Source organism: Syngnathus acus, chromosome 14, assembly GCF_901709675.1.
Source record: "Syngnathus acus chromosome 14, fSynAcu1.2, whole genome shotgun sequence".
Lineage (NCBI taxonomy): Eukaryota > Metazoa > Chordata > Actinopteri > Syngnathiformes > Syngnathidae > Syngnathus > Syngnathus acus.
In genome coordinates this window covers 9,106,108-9,126,490 of record NC_051099.1, presented here as the reverse complement: position 1 = coordinate 9,126,490, position 20,383 = coordinate 9,106,108, and the positions used below count along the sequence as shown (strand labels likewise).

Here is a 20,383-nt window from a genome sequence, read left to right as displayed (position 1 = left end):
ACACAACCCAAGCTTAATTTTGCATCGTGTGCGCTTAACAATGTTGTCACCGCCTCCTCCTGTTCCATCTACAGACTCCACCCAGCACCCTCCTAATCAGGATCAGCGGCCATGAATGGTTCAACGAGAATGCGGAGGACTCTTTTGCCGGCCCGCGCCACAAAACCCTTGAAAGAACCCCTTATCGGACCCACCACAGATTGAGGATTGAACGCAAGGCACAAAGCATTTGGCCTCTTCCAACACCATCTTGTCAACGCAAGGTCCTGAAAGGCGCAAAGCATTGTGCCTCTTCCACCATCTTGTAAACTGGGCCCATCCTTGTGGCGATCACCGGAGGAGACTACAGGAGGGGTCTTCCTATTGAGAGGTTAGTTGAGATGATGGTGCTAGGGCGGGTCACAAACAGAGGCCTTTTGCTCACCCGCCACCGGGCCGCGTCGACTCGCCGGCCTCGCTGGCCCCAGCTTTAGGCCAAAGCCTCTTATCCTGGCTGTGTTCTCATTGGCCAGCTTCACTAAACTGCATGGACACTGCCGGGAGAACTTAAAAGATTGTGTCTCTGTGTTTGTTTTTCTTCAGAGGCACTCATGTTGGACAATCTTGAACACGCTCGGTTGACAATGACAATGGTTTGCGCTTCCTACCATGTGAGTTGCACCTCTTCCGCTATCATTCGCTGTGGTTGGAGTCCAAACTGGCTTGATTGGGGGTGCAAGTGATCGAACGGTCAGTCTTCCTAGTGACTGCTCAGTCGAGAAAACTATGCTGGCTGCCAAAGTGGCAGGATTAGCTCCAGGAATCCAATAAGCCCACGGAGGCAGCCCCCACCCGGCTTATTTAACCGTGCCCGTTTTTCCCTCCACTTCCTAGTCACGTTCAAAATGTCAGGTTTGCTTTCTTGAAAATCATCAATGTTAATCTAAGCGCACTTTGCAGGGTCCGCCCGCGTGACGCCCAGAGTGTCGTCGACAGTCAGCCATGGTCATTTTGCAACAGGTACGTCGGCACAGAAAAGGCGAGAGGGGGGTGAGGAGTAGAGGATGCCGTCTGTGTATTTCCACAAAAAACACGGAATGGATATTTTGAGTGGCGCCTTGAAATATTTGGGACCCGCTTCCAGGGTGACTATGTGTGGTTGGACCTCAAAACGGGCCGGGAGTTTGACGTTCCTGTGGGGGCGGTGGTCAAACTGTGTGACTCGGGTGAGATCCAAGTCGTGGATGATGAAGGCCGGGTGAGTTGCGGCACACTGAGCGAGCGCTTGAAATGTATGCTGTTTTTGAGTGACGTAGCTTGCAGCTAGTGCGGCCTCGTAATGCCACATGATCAACTCTGCCGCCGTCAGTGCTTTGCTGCCTAGCAGTTGTCTTGCAACTTTTGAGCATTTTATTTTTGTTTTTTGGTGACTGACGAGTAACACCACCTTTGTGCCCGCCCGTCCACTTCCAGGAACACCGGATCTCGCCTCAGAACGCTGGCCACATCAAGCCAATGCACCCCACCTCCATCCAGGGTGTGGAGGACATGATCCGACTAGGAGACCTCAACGAAGCCGGCATCCTGCGCAACCTTCTGATCCGCTACAACGAGCGCGTCATCTATGTCAGTAACGGCGCGGCGCCTTATGACCTTGCTGGCTCTTAGCCGCCCGACTCCATTGGCTGCGGCCGCCAGCCTGACTCTTAAGCTCTTACTTCTCTTAAGCTGTTTGCGCTGGCTCAAAAATAGCAACTGCCATCACGACACATACTACCTGCTTATTATTGGCACAGCCAGCGGAGTCCTTTACCACCAAGCTTGCACTATATTGCTATTGATGTCAGCCTGTTTCCAAGTTATTGGTGTCATGTCTCTCCTGGTTGTTGTGTCTGTGTGTGTGTTTTTTTCCCTCCGTGTAGACAAATTGTGGCGGAAGGGTAAGTGTGATGGAGCATGGCGCGCGTACACGAATGTACATTTTGACCAGCTGCTCCTCCTTGTGCTAACGCCGCCATTATCTCAAGCGGATGGCAAAGAAAAGTTTGATTTCCCTGCAGCCGAATCACGCACATTCAATTGTTGGCTTTGCAAACCACTTTGTGCCACTTAAAAGATTTTTAGGCCGTAGATATGGCTAGCCGCTGGAATCGATTCACGTCACACTACGACGACCCGCCTTATGATTTTTCTGATTGAAATGTGTCTCATGTATTGCCGGAAAAGATATTTTGCTGCCCATTGAAGTGTTTTCCTCGCCTCTGGGGATGCGCGCTGTATGTGTCCTGTCTGGGAATTGCCAAGGCATGGCATTTGTAAGCAGCTGTTCCCATGTTACCCTTGGCTTGGCAGACGTACACGGGTTCCATCCTGGTGGCCGTCAATCCCTACCAACTGCTTCCCATATACACACCCGACCAGATCCGCCTGTACACCAACAAGAAGATCGGCGAGATGCCACCGCACATTTTCGCCATCGCTGACAACTGCTATTTCAACATGCAGCGCAACAACAAGGACCAGTGCTGCATCATCAGGTGCCAAGTTTCAGCCCTGGGTTGCCATGGAAATCCAATTTGCTTCCAAATCATCAACTTAACAATGCTCATTTGTGGAAAAAGGCCAACCGAGTTAATCACAAATCCTATGAAATCATAGAAACAAAGTTCAAAAGTGGACCAAAGTCTGATCTTTTTCTCCCGGTGGCAGCGGCGAGTCCGGAGCTGGCAAGACTGAGAGCACCAAGTTGATTCTTCAGTTTCTGGCGGCCATCAGCGGTCAGCACTCCTGGATCGAGCAGCAGGTTTTGGAGGCCACGCCCATCCTGGAAGGCAAGGAGACCGATTGGTTTGTGCTCTCACTTTTGAGGGCGTGGTCCCGTGTCACCAGCCAGTCGGGCTTGGGATCTCAAAACGAGGCACTGTCTGAGTGTCTTGTCTTCTGATTTTGATTCTGGACAGAATTGAGGAAGACTTGAATGTGGTTGCCCATCGTTTTGTTTTGGGGTTTTGTTTTTGCATTCAGCCTTCGGTAACGCCAAGACCATTCGCAATGACAACTCCAGCCGCTTCGGGAAGTACATCGACATCCACTTCAATCAGCGAGGGGCCATCGAAGGTGCCAAGATAGAACAGTACCTGCTGGAGAAGTCCCGTGTGTGTCGACAGGTGGGGGGGCTGGGGGGGTTGACATGACATGACAAATCATTTGAGTCATCTCGGTCACAAATTTCAGTTGTTTTATTTGCAATTTTTTTATTTGATTGAATTACTTTTTTTCAGCCCAGGTTGATACGGTCAGTGCATTTGCATGCAGGGTGGAACTAACTGGGCTGGTGTCTTTTTGGTCCCTCTCTAGGCTTCAGATGAGAGGAACTATCATATTTTCTACTGCATGTTAAAGGGCATGCTCCCGGAGATGAAAGCCAAACTGGGCCTGGGTCAGGCCACAGATTACTGCTACCTCACCATGGTATGGTAGCAGAGCAATCCGCGGGTGGAAACGTCCGCTCTGACAAAAAGGTGCCACCTCACAGGGTCACTGCACCGAGTGCGACGGCCGCGATGACCTGACCGACTACTCGGGCATCCTGGCAGCGATGAAAGTGCTCATGTTCACTGAGACGGAGACCTGGGAGATTTCCAAGCTGCTGGCCGCCATCTTGCACATGGGCAACCTGACATTTGAGGGCAAGTCACCGTACTGATAAACCGCTCTTGCACCTCGGGGGTTACGGTTAGGAGAGAAAGTGAATTCTCGAGACCAAGTCACTGCGGAGACGCGAGATGGTGGCCACGACGCCATTTGGATTTTGGATTTTCTGCCGTTTGCATCTAGCTCGCACCTACGACAATTTGGACGCCTGCGTGGTGGTCAGATCCCCTGACCTGCTCACGGCCGCTTCTCTCATGGAGGTGCGCAAGTCCCTGGCAAAATGCGACGCCGAGTTGCGAGAAAGACGAAGCCGTCTTGATTTGCCGTGTCCCCTAGGTGGAGCCCAAGGATGTCATGGTGTGTTTGACCACTCGAACCCTCATCACGCGTGGAGAAAGTGTGGTTACGCCTCTCAGTGTGGGACAAGGCCTGGATGTGCGCGACGCCTTTGTCAAGGTTTGGACCTGGACCTGCGCCAACTAGAAAAGTGGCACTTGAGCACCATCCGCTAAATGTTTAAAGCAGGGGTCACCAACCTTTCTTAAACCGAGAGCTACTTCCTGGGTACTGATTAAGGCAGGGGTCTCAAACTCCAGTCCTCGGGGGCCGTATTCCTACATGTTTTCCAAGTTTCCCTCGTTAAACACACCTGATTCAAATGATCAGTTCATCCTCACGTTCTGCAGGAGCCTGATAATTGAATCAGGTGTGTTTAACGAGGGAAACTTGGAAAACATGTAGGAATGCGGCCCCCGAGGACTGGAGTTTGAGACCCCTGGATTAAGGCAAAGGGCTACCAGTTTGACACACACTTCTGAAATAGCCAATTTGTTCAATTTGGCTTTCACTATGTGTTATTATTGTCATTTCCAGTTCACATGTAAGTGTGATTTTAACAAGGATAGCAAAACTACAGTCAAACCTTGGTTTTTGACCACAATCCGTTCCAGAAGGCGGTTCGAGAAGCGAATCGGTCGAATTCCGAAACTATTTTTCCCATTACAAATAACATTTTTAATCTGTCTCAAGACAAAAAAACCCCGCCTTTTTTAAGCATTTTTTCAACTGCACCGCGCTGGTCGCGTTATTGTGACAGAGCCGTCGCTAAAATTTAGAAAATATTCTTAAAATTAAATTAAATAATTTAAGTGGACCTCAGTGCGCAGGGAGCTTAATTTGGTCCGATCACGCAACCGCAGCGCGCCGGGCGCTCACTGTCCCATTGCTTTAAGACCGTCTTTGTGTTTTAGGATGGCTTTACTGCTCCCACTTGCTTTCTTTGGAGGCATGATTAGGGGTTAATACAATCCTCAAAGTAACGGAAATACAATAACAACGGAGTCAGTTGGCATCCGGGCCGCGCGGTCGGGTTTTCTCGGGTCCTCCCGGCTCATCTCGCAAGGTTCGAACTCCAAATTTTGTTCAACAACCGAAGCAAAAAAATCTTTTTTGTTCGAATTCCGATTTGTTTGAGAACCAGGACGTTCGAAAACCTAGGTTTGACTGTAAAATAAATAGATGCAGCTCACTGACAAGTGCCGCTATTTGAGCTAATTTTAGAACAGTCCTGCGGGCGACTCATGCGGTCCTCACGGGCGACCTGGTGCCCGCGGGCACCGTGTTGGTGACCCCTGGTTGAAAGAGTCATGTGATCCCCACACAAAATATTGATACTCTTAATACTCACTCATGACCTGGCCAAAGTCTGCAAATTGCACTTTTGTTTTTTTCTGTAGGGCATTTACGGCAGATTGTTTGTGTGGATTGTGGACAAGATCAACGGTGCCATCTACAGACCGCCGTCCTGCCACGACGACAACGTCACGCGCCGCTCTATCGGCTTGCTGGACATCTTTGGCTTTGAGAACTTTATCGTCAACAGGTTGGAGGCTGGGTTTTGCGTCAGGCATTTTCCCAGTCGCTCACGTCGCTTTTTTCCCACAGTTTCGAGCAGCTCTGCATCAACTTTGCCAACGAGAACCTGCAGCAGTTCTTTGTGCGCCACGTTTTCAAGCTGGAGCAGGAAGAATACAACCTCGAGGACATCAGCTGGAAGCACATTGAGTTCACAGACAACCAGGATGCGCTCGACATGATCGCCAACAAGCCCATGAACATCATCTCCCTCATCGACGAAGAGAGCAAGTTTCCCAAGGTTTGAGAAAAACACCAGAAAACAAAGCGCTGCCCTCTGATCTCATCTTTGTCATCCACCAGGGAACCGATGCCACCATGTTGTACAAGCTCAACTCGCAGCACAAGCTCAACTCCAACTACATCCCCCCGAAGAACAGCTACGAAAGCCGCTTCGGGATCCAACACTTTGCCGGCGTGGTGCATTACGAGACCAGAGGTCAGTTCAGTTACTCTTTTGCTTGGAGATAAGCGCATCTCTTGTAAAACGGGTGGGCTCGACCAAGCGGATGGAGAAGGCCGTAGCGCGGACGTGTGGGAGAGTCTCGTTCAAGCATTGTCTTTGTCGCGAGCCGCGCTTATGTAGCTCAGACCCAGCAACTGCTTCTGGTACGTCTCAAAGGCTTCCTGGAGAAAAACCGCGACAGCCTCCACACGGACATCATTCAGCTCGTCCACTCGTCCAAGAACAAGTTCATCAAGCAGATCTTCCAACCCGACGTGGCCATGGTGAGAGCAAAAGACAGGTTTTCAACAGTGCTCACATTCTCTTACCAAAGTTGCAAGCTAGTAGGAAGCCTGCCGTAAAGGTCTGAAGGGAAAGGCATCTAGGTCTCATGGAGGTTTGCTTTTGCTGTTGTCACTAATGCGCACTTCCTCCATCAATCTGCTCTTTCTTGGCCATCAGTTTCTGTGTGGCTATCAGCAGCCCAGCACACCTGCTCCAAAGGTAACCTTGGCTGTCGAGTGCCCCCCCTGTGCCGCAGTCCCCTGCATAGTAGCACCCTCTTCTTTATTTCACACAGGCACGTGCGGGAAGTCGCACTTTTTTTTTTAGATGCCAATTCTTAAAGATTTGTGCAGACGGAGCATGGCTAGAGCCCAACGTGATGTTTCCTTCGGCTGTTGTGTTATTTCCTGCGTCGCGAGTGGTGTATTTAGACGCTCCGCGTGCAGTCTTGTATCGCGCGACACTCCAGCACAAGGACGAGCAGAAGAAGTGCAAGCGTGCTCTGTTTTGCTCCCGTCCAGGGTGCCGAGACCAGGAAGCGCTCGCCCACGCTTAGCAGCCAGTTTAAGCGCTCGCTGGAGATGCTGATGCGCACACTGGGCGCATGTCAGCCCTTCTTCGTCCGCTGCATCAAACCCAACGAGCTGAAGAAAGCCATGGTGAGGCGCTCCCGTCTCGGCCGGAGACAAAAGCCGGCTGCTGTTGGCTGCCCGTGGCCTCCACTCGCCTTTGCCTTTCTGGCCTTTCAGTTGTTCGACCGAGAGCTGTGCATCAGGCAGCTGCGCTACTCGGGCATGATGGAGACCATCCGCATCAGACGAGCCGGTTATCCCATCCGATATTCATTTGCCGAGTTTGTGGACCGCTACCGAGTCCTCGTGCCCGGCGTCAAACTTGCCCACGTACAGGTGAGTTCTCTTTCCCCCTGTTCCTGCAGCTCCTTTGGAGGACCGACCGACCGTCTAGGTTTTTCTATCCAGGAAGACCTGCGAGGAACTTGCCGGCAGATCGTCCTGGCCACATTGGGAAGGCACGGAGACTGGCAGATTGGAAAAACCAAGATTTTCCTCAAGGTACCGAGCCGAGCGCCACAACGGGAGTCTGAAAGCTGCTTGTTGGCTGACAACGGGCATAGAATGTCATCGTTCTTTTCCATTTGAACAACGAAAGCAACATCTTGGCAAGCCACGCCTTTTTTTCAATGGCTCCATTTCCCGTCAGGACCACCACGACATGGAGCTGGAAATGGAGCGGGACAAGGGCATCACCGACAAGGTTGTCCTCATCCAGAAAGCGGTGCGCGGACTCAAGCAGAGGTCAGAGATGCTCCGGAAAGGCCTCCTCTTCTTATTCCGTTGGGCTCCACCTTGCGCTGTTTCTGGCATTGCTCCAGGACTAACTTCCTCCGCCTGAGGAGTGCTGTGACCGTCATCCAGAAGATGTGGCGAGGTTATCGCTGCAGGAACCACTACAACATTGTAAGTCGGACAAACCGGCAACCGCCTACTTCGACCCGTTCACACTCGGTTGTTACGTCGGTCCCTGGAGCACAAACGTGGGTGTCCTTCCGTGTGCCTCTTAGATGCGGCACGGCTTCCTGCGTCTGCAGGCTGTCTACCGGGCAAGGAAGTTCTACAGCAGCTACCGGGCCACCCGCCGGTGCGTGACCCTCATCCAGGCCCGCTGTAGAGGCTTCCTGGTCCGCCGGGCCTTCTGGCGCCGTCTCCAAGCCGTGTTGACCATCCAGGCCCATGCCAGGGGCATGATAGCCAGACGCCTGGGCCGCAGGCTCAGGGCGGAGGTAAAAAGGCCTTCTTTTGTCTACTACTGCTATTTGTGGCACCTGAGTGTGCCGCCCAGACCCGCTTACTACTGCTGAAGGGAGGGGGAGTGCGCCCCGACGCCTTACCGGCACTGCTTATTTGCGTCAAATACCTCATGCGTACCATTACCGTTGCAAACATTTGATGGACGAGACGAGGGATTGCCAGGCTTGTTTGCAAGCTTTTTTATCTGGAAAACAAAAGGTTGCCTTGATTGCCGTAACAGAAGAAGAATTTTGGGCTTTTCATTCAAAACAACCAAAATGTCTTTTTTTTTGCTGTGATGTGCCATTCATTGGCTTTTCATCTCCGCAACATTTAATTTTATGGATGAGTTGAGTCCGACCCCCACCAACGCCTTTCTCCCCTGTGATTGTTGCGCTAATGTGCTTGCATCACCTCAGACTCTTACTTGGTACCTTATGGTTTTACTGCCCGGCAACATTTTTTGTGTGCCGAGTTTATTTTCCCTTTGTTTCCTTTATGTGGCGTCAAAACGTATAAATGTCTAACGAAGCTAATAAATGGCATGTACTTTTGTGGTTCAAATGTCAGTTTCTTTTCGCGTCTGTCCCGAGTAGCTTTTACGTCGCTCGTCCTAAGAGAGACGCGTTGGCGATCCGGTTCCGAGGCGACGACCAGCGAGTCGCCGGGTGTGAGTTCCTCGTGTTGAGAATAGTTTCAACCCTCGCCGCACAGCTGCATCATCGCTTGGAGGCCGAGCGTCAGCGTCTGGCCGAGGAGGAGCGGCTCCGCGACCAGATGACGGCGAGGCGCGCCAAGGCCGAGGCGGAGCGCAATCACCGCCAGCGCCTGCTCCAGCTGACCCGCCAGTGCGAGGAGCGTGAGCGCCAAGAGCGGGAGGAGGCACGCAGGAAGAAGGAGCTGCTGGAGCAGATGGAGCGGGAGCGCGAGCAGCCCGTGGACCACTCGGACATGGTGGACCGCGTCTTCGGGTTCCTGGGCAACCCTGGACCGCTTCCCCACCAGGACGGGCAAGCCCCCGCCGGCTTTGAGGTACGAGGGGAGCAAAACACCTCAAAAAAAGCTGCGAGTTATCGCTGCGCCTGTGCCGCCTTTGCTCAGGACCTGGTGAACGTGTCCCGGGGCGACGAGGCCGCGGCCGATGTGGTGAACCAAACGCTTCCACTGCCGGATGAGGACGACGAGGATCTCTCAGAGTACAAGTTCTCAAAGTTCGCGGCAACGTATTTCCAAGGCGTCTCCACTCACACGTACATCAGACGGCCGCTGAAGCAGCCGCTGCTCTTTCACGAGGACGAAGGAGACCAACTGGTGAAGCCGCGCGCCGAGCCACGTCCGCACCTGCGCCACAGCCGCACCCGCGCCAACACAACATGCTGCGTCCGCTAGGCCGCCTTAGCAGTGTGGATCACCGTTCTGCGATTCATGGGCGATCTGCCCGAGCCCAAATGCCAGCTGGTCCTCAATGACGGCAGTGAGAAGATCCCCGTCATGACCAAGATCTACGAAACCCTCGGGAAGAGGACGTTCAAGAAGGAGCTGCAGGAGCTGCAGTTTGACGCAGAGGTTTACGAGCCACGCATACAAGTCGGAACTGCTGCCAGCCACATTTTCACAGAATTTTTGATTGTGTCTGCAGAACAGCTCCGTAGATACTCAGAAGAGGAACCGTATCCGACACAAACTTGTGTCTCTCACCCTGAAGAGAAAGTCCAAGATCACAGAAGAGGTGTGCGCACTGTGCAGGATTCCTTCATCCTTAAAGTGTGCCGATATGATCTCCCTAAAGAAACGGCCGGCTTGTGAAATACGGCAGGTGACCAGGCGCTTGACCGAGGGGGACCACGGCCTCCAGGGGAACAGCATGCTAGAGGAGCGGCCCACCTCCAACCTGGACAAACTTCACTTTATCATTGGCAACGGCATCCTCAGGCCCGCCCTCAGGTGAGCGCTCCCCTTCCACGTAGCCAGGCTGAAGCTCATTCTGGATGCGCTCCCCTCCAGAGATGAGATCTATTGTCAGATCTGCAAGCAGCTGACTCAGAATCCGTCCAAAAGCAGCCACGCCCGCGGCTGGATCCTCCTCTCTCTCTGTGTGGGCTGCTTTGCACCCTCAGAGAAGTTTGTCAAGGTGAGTCACTAGAAGCCCAAAACGTCTGATTCCGGTCCAGTACGTCTGGTCGTTGTCAGCAGTTCCTGAGCCGAGCCGTTGCTTTCTCCTTGTCAGTATTTGCGGACCTTCCTGGTCAACGGCCCGCCCGGCTATGCTCCGTATTGCGAGGAGCGACTGCGCAGAACGTTTGTCAACCGCACGCGGACGCAGCCGCCGTCCTGGTTGGAGTTACAGGTGAGCCGAGAGGCCTAAATCAAAGTTTCCCCCACGGCTCACCGTTTGTCACCTTTTGGCAGGCCACCAAATCAAAGAAGCCCATCATGCTGCCCGTAACGTTTATGGACGGAACCACCAAGACTCTGCTGGCCGACTCGGCCACCACGGCCGGCGAGCTGTGCGGCGCTCTGGCTGACAAGATCAACCTCACCGACCGCTTCGGGTTCTCGCTGTACATCGCTCTCTTCGACAAGGTATGTTGACGGCCACTGACAAGGAGCCCAAGCGGAAAAAGCACCCATCTGTGCTCAGGTGTCATCGCTGGGCAGCGGCAGCGACCACGTCATGGACGCCGTCTCCCAGTGCGAGCAGTACGCCAAGGAGCAGGGCGCTCAGGAGCGCAACGCCCCCTGGAGGCTGTTCTTCAGAAAGGAGATCTTCACGCCGTGGCACGACCCCACCGACGACGACGTGGCCACCAATCTCATTTATCAGCAGATCGTGCGAGGGGTGAAGTTCGGAGAGTATCGCTGCGAGAGGGTGAGCGACCGTTGCTCGCTCGCGTCCGGCCCTGGCTGCCATCCCGTGCCGATCCCCGTTGTCTTTGCCTCCAAGGAGGAGGACCTGGCCGAGCTCGCCTCTCAGCAGTATTACGTGGATTACGGCGTGGACATTCTGTATGATCGCCTCCTCAGCCTCATCCCCTCCTACATCCCAGACAGAGAGATCACCCCGGCCAAAACGGCCGAGAAGTGGGCTCAGCTCGTTGTCAGTGCCCACAAGAAGGTAGCGCTGCCAGGCCGAGCGGATCTTTCCTGGTCTTGGCTGTTAACTGCCGGTGTCCGTCCAGGGCCTGCACGACAAGAGAAGGTCGGGTATGCAGAAGGTCAAGGAGGATGTGGTATCTTTTGCTCGACTCAAGTGGCCTTTGCTGTTCTCACGCTTCTACGAGGCCTTCAAATTCTCAGGTGGGTCACGTCCAAGCACTCGCGGGTCGGGGCTCAAGAGGATTTCAAGTGGAGTCGTTTGCTTCTCGGCAGGGCCCAGTCTGCCCAAGAATGATGTGATCGTGGCGGTAAACTGGACCGGCGTTTACTTTGTCGACGAGCAGGAGCAGGTCCTGCTGGAGCTGTCTTTCCCGGAAATCATCGCTGTCTCCAGTAGCAGGTATCGCGCAAGGAAGCGCTCTCCCCAAGTGTCCTGCTTCAAAGCTTGCGCAAAACCTTTGCAGAGGAGGGAAACTCCAAGGCCAGAGTTTCACATTGGCCACCATCAAAGGAGACGAGTACACCTTCACGTCCAATAATGCCGAAGACATCAGAGACCTCGTCGTGGCCTTCCTCGAAGGTCTGAGGAAGCGCTCCAAGTTTGCGGTGGGACTAGTGAACTGTCCTGACCCGGGTGAGTGAGTGAGTGAGTGAGTGAGTGAGTGAGTGAGTGAGTGAGTGAGTGAGTGAGTGAGTGAGTGAGTGAGTGAGTGAGTGAGTGAGTGAGTGAGTGAGTGAGTGAGTGAGTGAGTGAGTGAGAGGGACAGACAGAGAGAGAGAGTCTGAGAGAGAGAGACAGAGAGAGAGAACCAAAGAAATGCTAGCTCTCCTGTCTTCGCCCTCCCAGCAGGCATAGAGTCCACATTCCTGAGTTTCTCCAAGGGGGATCTCATCATCCTGGACGAACACGACGGTGGTGAGCGCGTGATGAACTCTGGCTGGGCCCACGGCGTCAACGACAGGACCAAACAGCGAGGAGACTTTCCGGCTGACCGCGTCTACATTCTGCCCACTGTCACCAGACCTCAATATGACATTGTGGTGAGCGAGGCAAGGCAGGTTGGGTCGGGCCCCTACCCATGACTCCCTTGACTCTCTCCAAAGGCGCTGGTGACCATGACTCCGGATCAGCGCCGGGAATCGGTTACGTTGTCCCATATGGGCCTCGCCACCAGTGAGGATAAAAGCAAAGACTACACGCTGGAGGAGTTCTCCTACGATCACTTTAGGTTGTCGATGCTCCCCGTACATAGCGTGCTAGCCGAGACGTGGCTGCGTGCCATAACACAGCCGTCTGCACGCGGCCATGTCTCCAGACCTCCTCCAAAGAGTACTCTGAGCCGGGTAATGATCTCCAAGACTCGAGGGAAGGAACGTCTGTGGAGCTGCAGCCGGGAGCCTCTCAAGCAGCCTCTCCTCAAGAAGGTCTTGGCCCACGAGGAGCTTTCCCAGGAGGCGTGCCAGGCCTTCATGGATATCCTTCAACGGTGCAGCGCTAGCTAAGAGCCACAGCCTCTTCTGTGCTAGCGAGTTTGTCAATGCTGTCTGACTTGGTCCTCAGGGAGCAAAAAAGCAGAAGATTGTCCGCAATCCACCCTGCCAGCTTGTTGTTGCCGCCACCTTTAGTGTTTGTGACCTTGACAGCGGCCTTACCCATGATGAAGTACACGGGTGACTACCCTTCCAAACGAGCGCGCTCGCTCAACGAACTCACCGATCAGATCTTTGAGGGGGCGCTGAAGGCCGAGCCACTCAAAGATGAGATCTTCTGTCAAATTGTCAAACAGCTCAGCGACAATCACGTCAAGTGAGTTGGACCGACTCGGGGCTGCTCGTGCTCCTTGTGCAACGTCGTGTCGTCTCAGGTACAGCGAGGAGAAGGCATGGGAGCTGCTGTGGCTCTGCACGGGCTTGTTTCCTCCCAGCAACATCCTGCTGCCACACATCCAGAAGTTCCTCCAGGCCAAGAAGCACCACCCTCTGGCTCCAGACTGCATGCAGCGCTTGCAGAAAGCCCTCCGGTGCGTGCGCAAAGGCCGCCGCGCCTCCTCGTTGCCATCCGCTCTCCTCACGCACCTCGTCCTCTGCGCTAGGAACGGCTCAAGGAAATATCCTCCTCACTTGGTGGAGGTGGAAGCCATCCAGCACAAAACCACCCAGATCTTCCACAAAGTTTATTTCCCGGATGACTCGGACGAGGCAAGTGCTCCATTCCGGAACGCTTTGATGGCAAAAAAGTTTCTTTGTGCGCCGGCTGTGTTCATTTGGGCTCCATTGGCAGGTCTTCGAAGTGGAGTCGAGCACCAAGGCCAAAGACTTTTGCTACAACATTTCGGGACGCCTGATGCTCAAGTCATCGGAGGGTTTCAGCCTTTTTGTCAAGATCACGGATAAGGTACGAGCAGAAAGCACTGACGTTGCGACCGCCGTGCACTTGCTTTCCTTTGCTTTTCCACGACAGGTCATCAGTGTGCCAGACGGCGACTTCTTCTTTGACTTTGTGCGCCACTTGACCGACTGGATCAAGAAAGCCAGACATGTGAAAGAAGGTGAAAACAAAAGACACTTTGCAAAATTTCTGCTTTCCTCAAGTTGGAGTTGACAGCATTTGTGTGCAGGTGTGCTGCCTTTGCTGACCTACCAGGTGTTCTTCATGAAAAAGCTGTGGACCAACACCATGCCTGGCAAAGACTCCATGGCTGACTCCATTTTCCACTACTACCAAGTCATTAGCCTTTCTTGACATCTTCCCTAAGCTTGAGAAGTGCCCTTGAACCGTGCTTGCTCTTCTTGCTTTTGTGAGTAGGAGCTGCCAAAGTACCTGCGAGGCTACCACAAGTGTTCTCAGGAGGAAGTGCACCAGCTGGCGGCGCTCATCTACAGGGTCAAGTTTGACGACGACGAGTCTCACTTCCACAACATGGCCAAGATCCTCAAAGACCTTGTTCCTCAGGACCAGAGCCGTCATCTCTCCGCCGATGACTGGAAGCGAGTGAGACGGACGGGGGAGCCGGCGCTGACTTTGCTCTCCGCACGGAGCTTCCCGTTAATCCGACTGTCTTTGTTCGCCCATCAGTCCATCATGTCACACTTCAACAAGCAGTCTGGAAAGACGAGAGAAGAAGCCAAAGCGTGCTTCCTCAAAATCATCTACAAGTGGGCCACTTTTGGTTCCGCCTTCTTTGAGGTCAAGGTACAACCGCCGTCACCCCAACGCCGCCACCGCCATGCTTGAGCCCAGTGGCCACTTTGAAAGAGTTGCTTCCGCGCAGCAAACCACGGATCCAAATTACCCGGAAAGCCTCCTGATCGCCATCAACAAGCACGGGGTCAGTCTGATTGACCCAAAGTCAAAGGTTCGTTTTGAGTAAGGCTCGCAAACCTATTTCCGTTTTTATCGTTTGAACTTTGCCGAGATTTGCTTTTAGAATGGCACGGCCTGCGTTTTAAGCCCAGCGATAGCAGCGGCCGGCCCGTTTGCTTTGTTGACCTGCGCTGCTTCCCGCAGGACATCCTGACCACACACCCATTCACCAAGATCTCCAACTGGAGCAGCGGCAACACTTATTTCCACATCACCATTGGCAACCTGGTGCGAGGCAGTAAACTGCTGTGCGAAACCTCGCTGGTGAGTGCTCCGCAGATTAACATGAGCTAATGGCGTTAGCTTGTGAAATGCATCAATTGGCGCCACCAGCCAATTGACTCTTGCCAAGCCAAAGCGTGCGTGTGTGTCGATAGCTCCAGAGCAGACTCCAAAACACACGGCGACTGTTTTTAATTGGGTGCCAGCTCATGTCACATTTGGGCACCTTTGTGCAGGGCTACAAAATGGATGACCTGCTGACATCATACATCAGTCAGATGCTAACCACCATGACCAAACAGCGAAGCTCTCGAGGTAGCAGCAAGTGAACGACCGACCGGCGGTGCCATCTTGGCTTTTGTGACAGAGCGCCGACGCCATCTTGGCCCTTAACGCTCACCAGTTGCCTTGCGGTTAGCCTTTCTTTTACTTCTTTTGTTAGTTTCACCCAACGACTTCATGTTACAATGTTATCGACGAACTTTTTTCGGACTCTTTTCATCAGCGGATCCATTTTTTGTGGTTTTAGCAGCCGTTTCGGTAAGCTTGATGGCGAGCTCGTGTCTATGTGTTTTCACCAAGCTAGCTAGCCAAGCCACTCTAAGTAGCTTCTCATCTTTCAGTGTGTGAACAAGTAAGCCAACAACACACGACAGAGGCTTCCCCTCCCTTGTGACACACAATCCCTTTTACTTCTACTTGGATGTGCTTTAACCCATTCAACATGTCCTCATGTGGTTGGCAATAAATGACCTTGGAACATAGTACAACATGTTTTTATTTGAGCAAATGAGGGCTAATGAGTTTGCCGCCTTAAGTAGTCACTGGCCAAAGTCGTGCTTTTGCCCCGCTGGCGGAGTCCCGGCGCTGGACACGGACCAAACGTCAGTTCGCTCTGTAACATACGAAGCCAGTGTTTGGTTTCATTCTGGAGAGAGACGTGTGGTGGAAAAGCCCAGTGACCTGATTTGAGCTGAATGTACTTGTCTTCTTCCACCATATCTTTGAGTCCCGAGAGGCCATTCAGGTCCAGGGGTCTCGTTGCTCTCCCCCTTTCAGGCAAAGGCAACACAAAGCATGCAGCTAGGTGCAGTTCTTAAAATGATTTGTACTAGGGCTGTGGACTCGGTCGGATTTTTGCACCGAGTCCGAGTCCGGCCTCTTGACCACGAGTCCGAGTCCGGCTGTCCATTTTTTTCTGTTAATTCATGTGACTGCTTAGTCTTTATTCAAGGCTAATTTAGATCAAAATCTAAATAATTACAACAGTTTTGTGATGGCTTTGTCTTTATTAAACATATAAAGTTTATATCTGTATCTGTTTATTGTATTCGTTTATATTATAAACGAATACAATAAACAGATACTTTCAAGTTTTAATCATTAATTACACCATTATAGCTCAGACATTTATCTAAACACAAATAATTAGTGACGACCCCACAACTATCGAAACACATCAATGATATAAGCTGGGTGACATAATCGTCCTTGACATTGGTACATAATGTAAACATTAGCCTAAGTGCAACTCAACGTGGCCGCATTGATCGTAACTTACGCTCCGTTTCCCCCCCAAATCTAGAGGCAAAACATTGTTCTCTCGCTGCTCCTGGGTTCTTCCATCTTGGCTGCGCGCGGGGCATTGTGGGTCTTGTACGTGCACGCACGCAGGCAGGCAGGCACGGGCGCGCACGCAACAACTAAATTTGTCTTCATAACAAGCAAGCAGGGCTGTGGACAGTATTCCTACGCGCATTCTCAGCAGCATGATGAAAATAAAATTCAATAACGTCACTGAGGCATATTTTAACGAACTCCACTTCATTGTATGGCTTTTTAGCCCGTGCAATGTTCCAAGCCAGTTGAAACAATGCAAGTGTGACAGTCTCTGAGTGCTTCGTAATTTTTTTGAAAAACTGTACCTATTTTTCTGCCTGACTTTTCAAAGTCTCCAAACTTGTGCTTGCGAAATTCAGTCCCTTTTGCAAAGTCCTTATCGATATTGGCATGAAGTGAGCTGAAGTGGCGCTGACCATTTGAAGCTTTTAAATGCGCCAATGACGTCCGACATATCAGGCAGAATGGCTTGCCATAGCGTTCAACAAAAAACAACTTTAACTCTGTTAAAAACGTCCTGTGTTCATCGTCATATATTCGTTTAGCTGTGCATTTTTTCCTTGCCATTTTGGCAAGCGTCTTGTCAGCTTTTCTGGACCTAATGGGCCCCCGTAGTCACAGTCGCCATTCATTAAAAAGCCAGCAAAACCAATCGCTCTGTTTGTCCCTCCTCCTTTGCGGGATTTCCCCTAACGCGCATGCGCGTTTGACCGGTTGGCGAGGTGGCGGCCGACAAACGCCGGCGGCGCTCAATGCTGTCAAGTTCTTTTTCAAACTTGATCGTAAGCAGGGCTGTGGACAGTATTCCTACGCGCATTCTCAGCAGCATGATGAAAATAAAATTGAACGTATTTTTTTTATTGTCGGACTCGGTGGACTCGGTCAAAATCAGCACCGAGTCCGGCAAAAATGGCCGAGTCCGAGTCCCCGAGTCCGAGTCCACAGCCCTGATTTTGTACCTAAATAAAAGTAAAAAGTTTTGTTGTACCTGTGCAAGGTGAAGATGGTCACGACCAGAAGCAGTGACAGCACATCAGTGACCAGCCACATGGCCTCATACTCGTCGGAGCTCTAACAAAGTCAGAGGACAGTGAGTTCAATTGATTGTTCAGCCGTTGTCATTCACCTCAATTTGGTTATATGTAAATGCCGCTTCCATTTGATTTCGTTTGGCCCTTGGCAAATACGTTACTGCAAATAGAGCATCTTTTCTCCCCGACTTAGAAAGAAAGAAAGAAAGAAAGAAAGAAAGAAAGAAAGAAAGAAAGAAAGAAAGAAAGAAAGAAAGACCTCCTCTATAGCTGGCTAAATGGACCTGATTTGGCCAAATACAGTGAGATGAGTGTAAAAGAATGACCATGAGAAAGACAGGCTGCTTCAGGGGTTTGAGAACATGTTGGTGGTGACCGAGTGGGATCCTGTGCACCAGGCCACCGAGTAGAGCCATGCCTCGCTGACCACGTACAGGTTGGTGGTGATGTTTGCCGCCGCGTAGTGGCTGCGGGCACACACACACAAAAACCATCACAGATTATTGCAGATAAATCCAAAGTGACAACTTCTTCTTGCGCGCGCGCGCTCGCTCGCTCGCACGCACGCGCACCATGCACACGCACGCACACACACACGCACACACACACACACACACACACACACACACACACACACACACACACACACACACACACACACACACACACACACACACACACACACACACACCTAATGAGCTGGACCGACATAGAAGTGTAGTGCAGGTTGAGCCTGCTGATGTTCTGCCTCTGGAGGTTCTCTATGGAGTCCACTGAACCTGACGTCTGCTGGAAATGCCCTTCCTCTTCCTGGACAAACTGGCGCAACTCGGGAGTCAACCACAGCACCTGGAATGGAAACACACGTGCACGTGCGCACATGTGCGTACACAAAAAGAGCCAAAGTGAAAGGAGAAGGGATAATACACTCAGTCCATTGGTGCCACTGCGCAAATCTTTCCTTGCCTTGATTTGACTTGTATTTCTGTTGTGGTTACCTTCTCTTACTACACCAAGACAAAGAGCAGAACATACAAACAAATGTTGCTATTTTTGCACCTGGGAGGGCCTAACAGTCGACTCATTCAAGATGACGTCCAGGGTACGCTGGATCCATGAATTTCTGTATGGGTGTCCCAGGGGGGGCCGGTAGAGGTCGAAGATGACCAACTTATCATAGCGGACCGCCAGCTCCAGGAATTCCAGCAACGTGCAGACGGGCTGCTCCCCAGCCCACTGACGATCCTCCGCCCCCAGAGAGGCCGCCGTGCCGTACGGGTCTGTCTGTTTTGGGCCCAGAAAACCAACGTTACAGCTTGGAAACAACTCCTGAACCTCCACTAAATGACATTGATGCAGCATTTTAGATTTTTGTTGAGTAAACGTCAGAAACTCAAAATCGTGTTTTGTTCTAGGATGGCAACTCACGGAAAGGAACCAGGTGCCCGTGTTGAGTTTTCTCAGTTGCGGCCACATGTCGGACGGCTTGTCGCCATGGTCGGGAGACACCTCGTCGATGTTGGTGGTCCGCCGCAACGATCGGTCGTGCATTAGGAAGGGAACGCCGTCAAAACTAACAAGAAGGCACCCGCAAAATTAGTGAGCTATTTAGATCGGTACCGTACAATCGTCTACTATTGGTGGGGGACATCCAGGGAGCAAGCCTTCCGATAAACGCACCAAATCTGCAAGTAAGTGATGCACGAGGCGGGTTGGCCGGCCGCCTGAGGTTCAATGCTGCAAAGTGCTTTTTTGCCTTCGGCCTGAGTGCATCAACAGCAGCAGGTTGTGTTTGAAGGTGTAGTGTAATTTGGATTCTATGCGTCTCTGTATGTCACCTTAAATGGCGACCTAGCAGCAGTGAGAAGACCCTAAGCTATTTTTGCGGTATAGAGAAGCTCTAGTTTCAGTAATGTGTAGGTACTTAGAATATGGAAGGGCCATTCGTCCGTGACCAGGAAGACCCTTGTCCATGCCCTTTTAAGGGCATCGGAAGTAACCAGTAGAGTGAGACTCGAACCGCAGCTGTTGTCTTACGAGGTACAAATGATGGGGGAGAAGAGATAGAGAGAGGCGCGAGGGCTTTTTGGGGCGAACATCTTTGCTGTTGAGGGCTGAAACGTCTTTGCTTTTGGGGCCACTCGAACTTTTGGAGAGACATCACTCTGACATCGGTTGAATAAAATCTTTTCCCAATCAGCCGTGTGTCACTGGAGTGCTTCCCTGGGACAGCCATCGTCCACCGAGTGTTTTTTTTGGAGACCAGCGAAACAACAAAGACCATTCACCACAAAGGCCAATGGTGGAAGGTCATTGGCACATTTTCTAATGACTTTGTCACGCAACGGAGTCATCCAGCAACGCCCCCTTATCACTAGGATCGCTGTCACCTGGCGCGGGCTCATTGGGAGCGCTATATTAGCGCGGCCAGCCACGTTCAGTCCTCGCCAGTGTGAAGTATAGCCGCCAGCTCCTTCCCCTGGCTTGCCATCCGGCTATCCACCCCCAACGAGCGCAGCCTTGACCGTTCGCCGCTTCAGCCCTCCAACGTTCCCCTCTCCCTCCACAATAAAGACTGCTTCACTTTGCATTTGGCTGTACTGTCCGATCTCTCACAGGCTTAGTCCATTCCAGATCGCTTTTTTTTTTTAAATCAGCAAAAAATCAGTAGCATCGTAATTAATTGCAATATAAGCAGTTTGCGCTTCATGGATGTACTGTAGGTACTTTAACGTAACTTGGCCTAACTTGGCCACCAGGAGTCAGGAATGAAGAAAGATCTGAACAAGATCAGCAAAGACACCGCATCATAGTTTAACTTTTTAGCAGGGCCTGTGAGTGTCGTTGCCGATGTTTTCTTTTAGATTCCGTTTTAACATATCATGCAGTAGCGGTTTTTGGCATGGGCAAAGTGGGCGGGCGGCATTTTTTATGTCACGTGGAGGGCGGTACGAGCCCCCCCCCC

General features: G+C 52.0%; 2 protein-coding genes across 8 annotated transcripts; one reads left to right on the top strand and one right to left on the bottom strand.

Annotated features, from left to right (window-relative positions):
• The first annotated feature begins 340 nt into the window (after positions 1-340).
• LOC119133905 (unconventional myosin-VIIa-like) lies at positions 341-15,531 on the top strand. 7 transcript variants are annotated; one of them, XM_037270135.1, is made up of 49 exons: positions 341-370; positions 583-999; positions 1,124-1,237; positions 1,453-1,605; positions 2,332-2,516; positions 2,689-2,810; positions 3,004-3,146; positions 3,337-3,450; positions 3,515-3,668; positions 3,817-3,893; positions 3,970-4,089; positions 5,370-5,515; positions 5,578-5,788; positions 5,851-5,986; positions 6,170-6,276; positions 6,455-6,496; positions 6,799-6,936; positions 7,027-7,185; positions 7,258-7,350; positions 7,499-7,593; positions 7,671-7,755; positions 7,860-8,078; positions 8,800-9,117; positions 9,187-9,396; positions 9,475-9,651; positions 9,725-9,814; positions 9,902-10,029; positions 10,090-10,216; positions 10,313-10,432; positions 10,495-10,668; positions 10,727-10,954; positions 11,030-11,200; positions 11,265-11,382; positions 11,455-11,581; positions 11,646-11,815; positions 12,032-12,222; positions 12,286-12,410; positions 12,498-12,655; positions 12,835-12,988; positions 13,047-13,202; positions 13,275-13,380; positions 13,463-13,576; positions 13,643-13,730; positions 13,800-13,906; positions 13,988-14,173; positions 14,258-14,374; positions 14,454-14,537; positions 14,690-14,809; positions 15,004-15,531. In XM_037270135.1, the coding sequence occupies exons 2-49, from the start codon at positions 982-984 to the stop codon at positions 15,094-15,096; spliced, it is 6,588 nt and encodes a 2,195-aa protein (XP_037126030.1). In that variant the 5' UTR covers positions 341-370; positions 583-981; the 3' UTR covers positions 15,097-15,531. The 7 variants fall into 7 exon arrangements, with proteins under 7 accessions (XP_037126030.1, XP_037126029.1, XP_037126031.1 ...); XM_037270134.1 differs by having other exon boundaries at positions 12,029-12,222; XM_037270136.1 differs by lacking the exon at positions 6,455-6,496 and having other exon boundaries at positions 12,029-12,222.
• Positions 15,529-18,969, bottom strand: LOC119133898 (glycerophosphodiester phosphodiesterase domain-containing protein 5-like). Its single transcript, XM_037270094.1, has 4 exons — positions 18,847-18,969; positions 18,478-18,702; positions 15,731-15,819; positions 15,529-15,662 (listed from the first exon to the last, which is right to left on the bottom strand). The coding sequence occupies exons 1-4, from the start codon at positions 18,967-18,969 to the stop codon at positions 15,653-15,655; spliced, it is 447 nt and encodes a 148-aa protein (XP_037125989.1). The 3' UTR covers positions 15,529-15,652.
• Between the last annotated feature and the right edge of the window lie 1,414 nt (positions 18,970-20,383).

Coding starts and splice junctions, on each gene's coding strand:
- LOC119133905 (XM_037270130.1), top strand. Junction 1,238..1,452: donor TCGTGGATGATGAAGGCCGG/GTGAGTTGCGGC, acceptor GTCCACTTCCAG/GAACACCGGATCTCGCCTCA. Junction 13,907..13,987: donor CCATTTTCCACTACTACCAA/GTCATTAGCCTT, acceptor TTTTGTGAGTAG/GAGCTGCCAAAGTACCTGCG.
- LOC119133898 (XM_037270094.1), bottom strand. CDS start 18,969: ATGCACGACCGATCGTTGCGGCGGACCACCAACATCGACGAGGTGTCT. Junction 18,703..18,846: donor CGGGCACCTGGTTCCTTTCC/GTGAGTTGCCAT, acceptor GGCCCAAAACAG/ACAGACCCGTACGGCACGGC. Junction 15,820..18,477: donor CGACTGTTAGGCCCTCCCAG/GTGCAAAAATAG, acceptor TTTGCCTGAAAG/GGGGAGAGCAACGAGACCCC.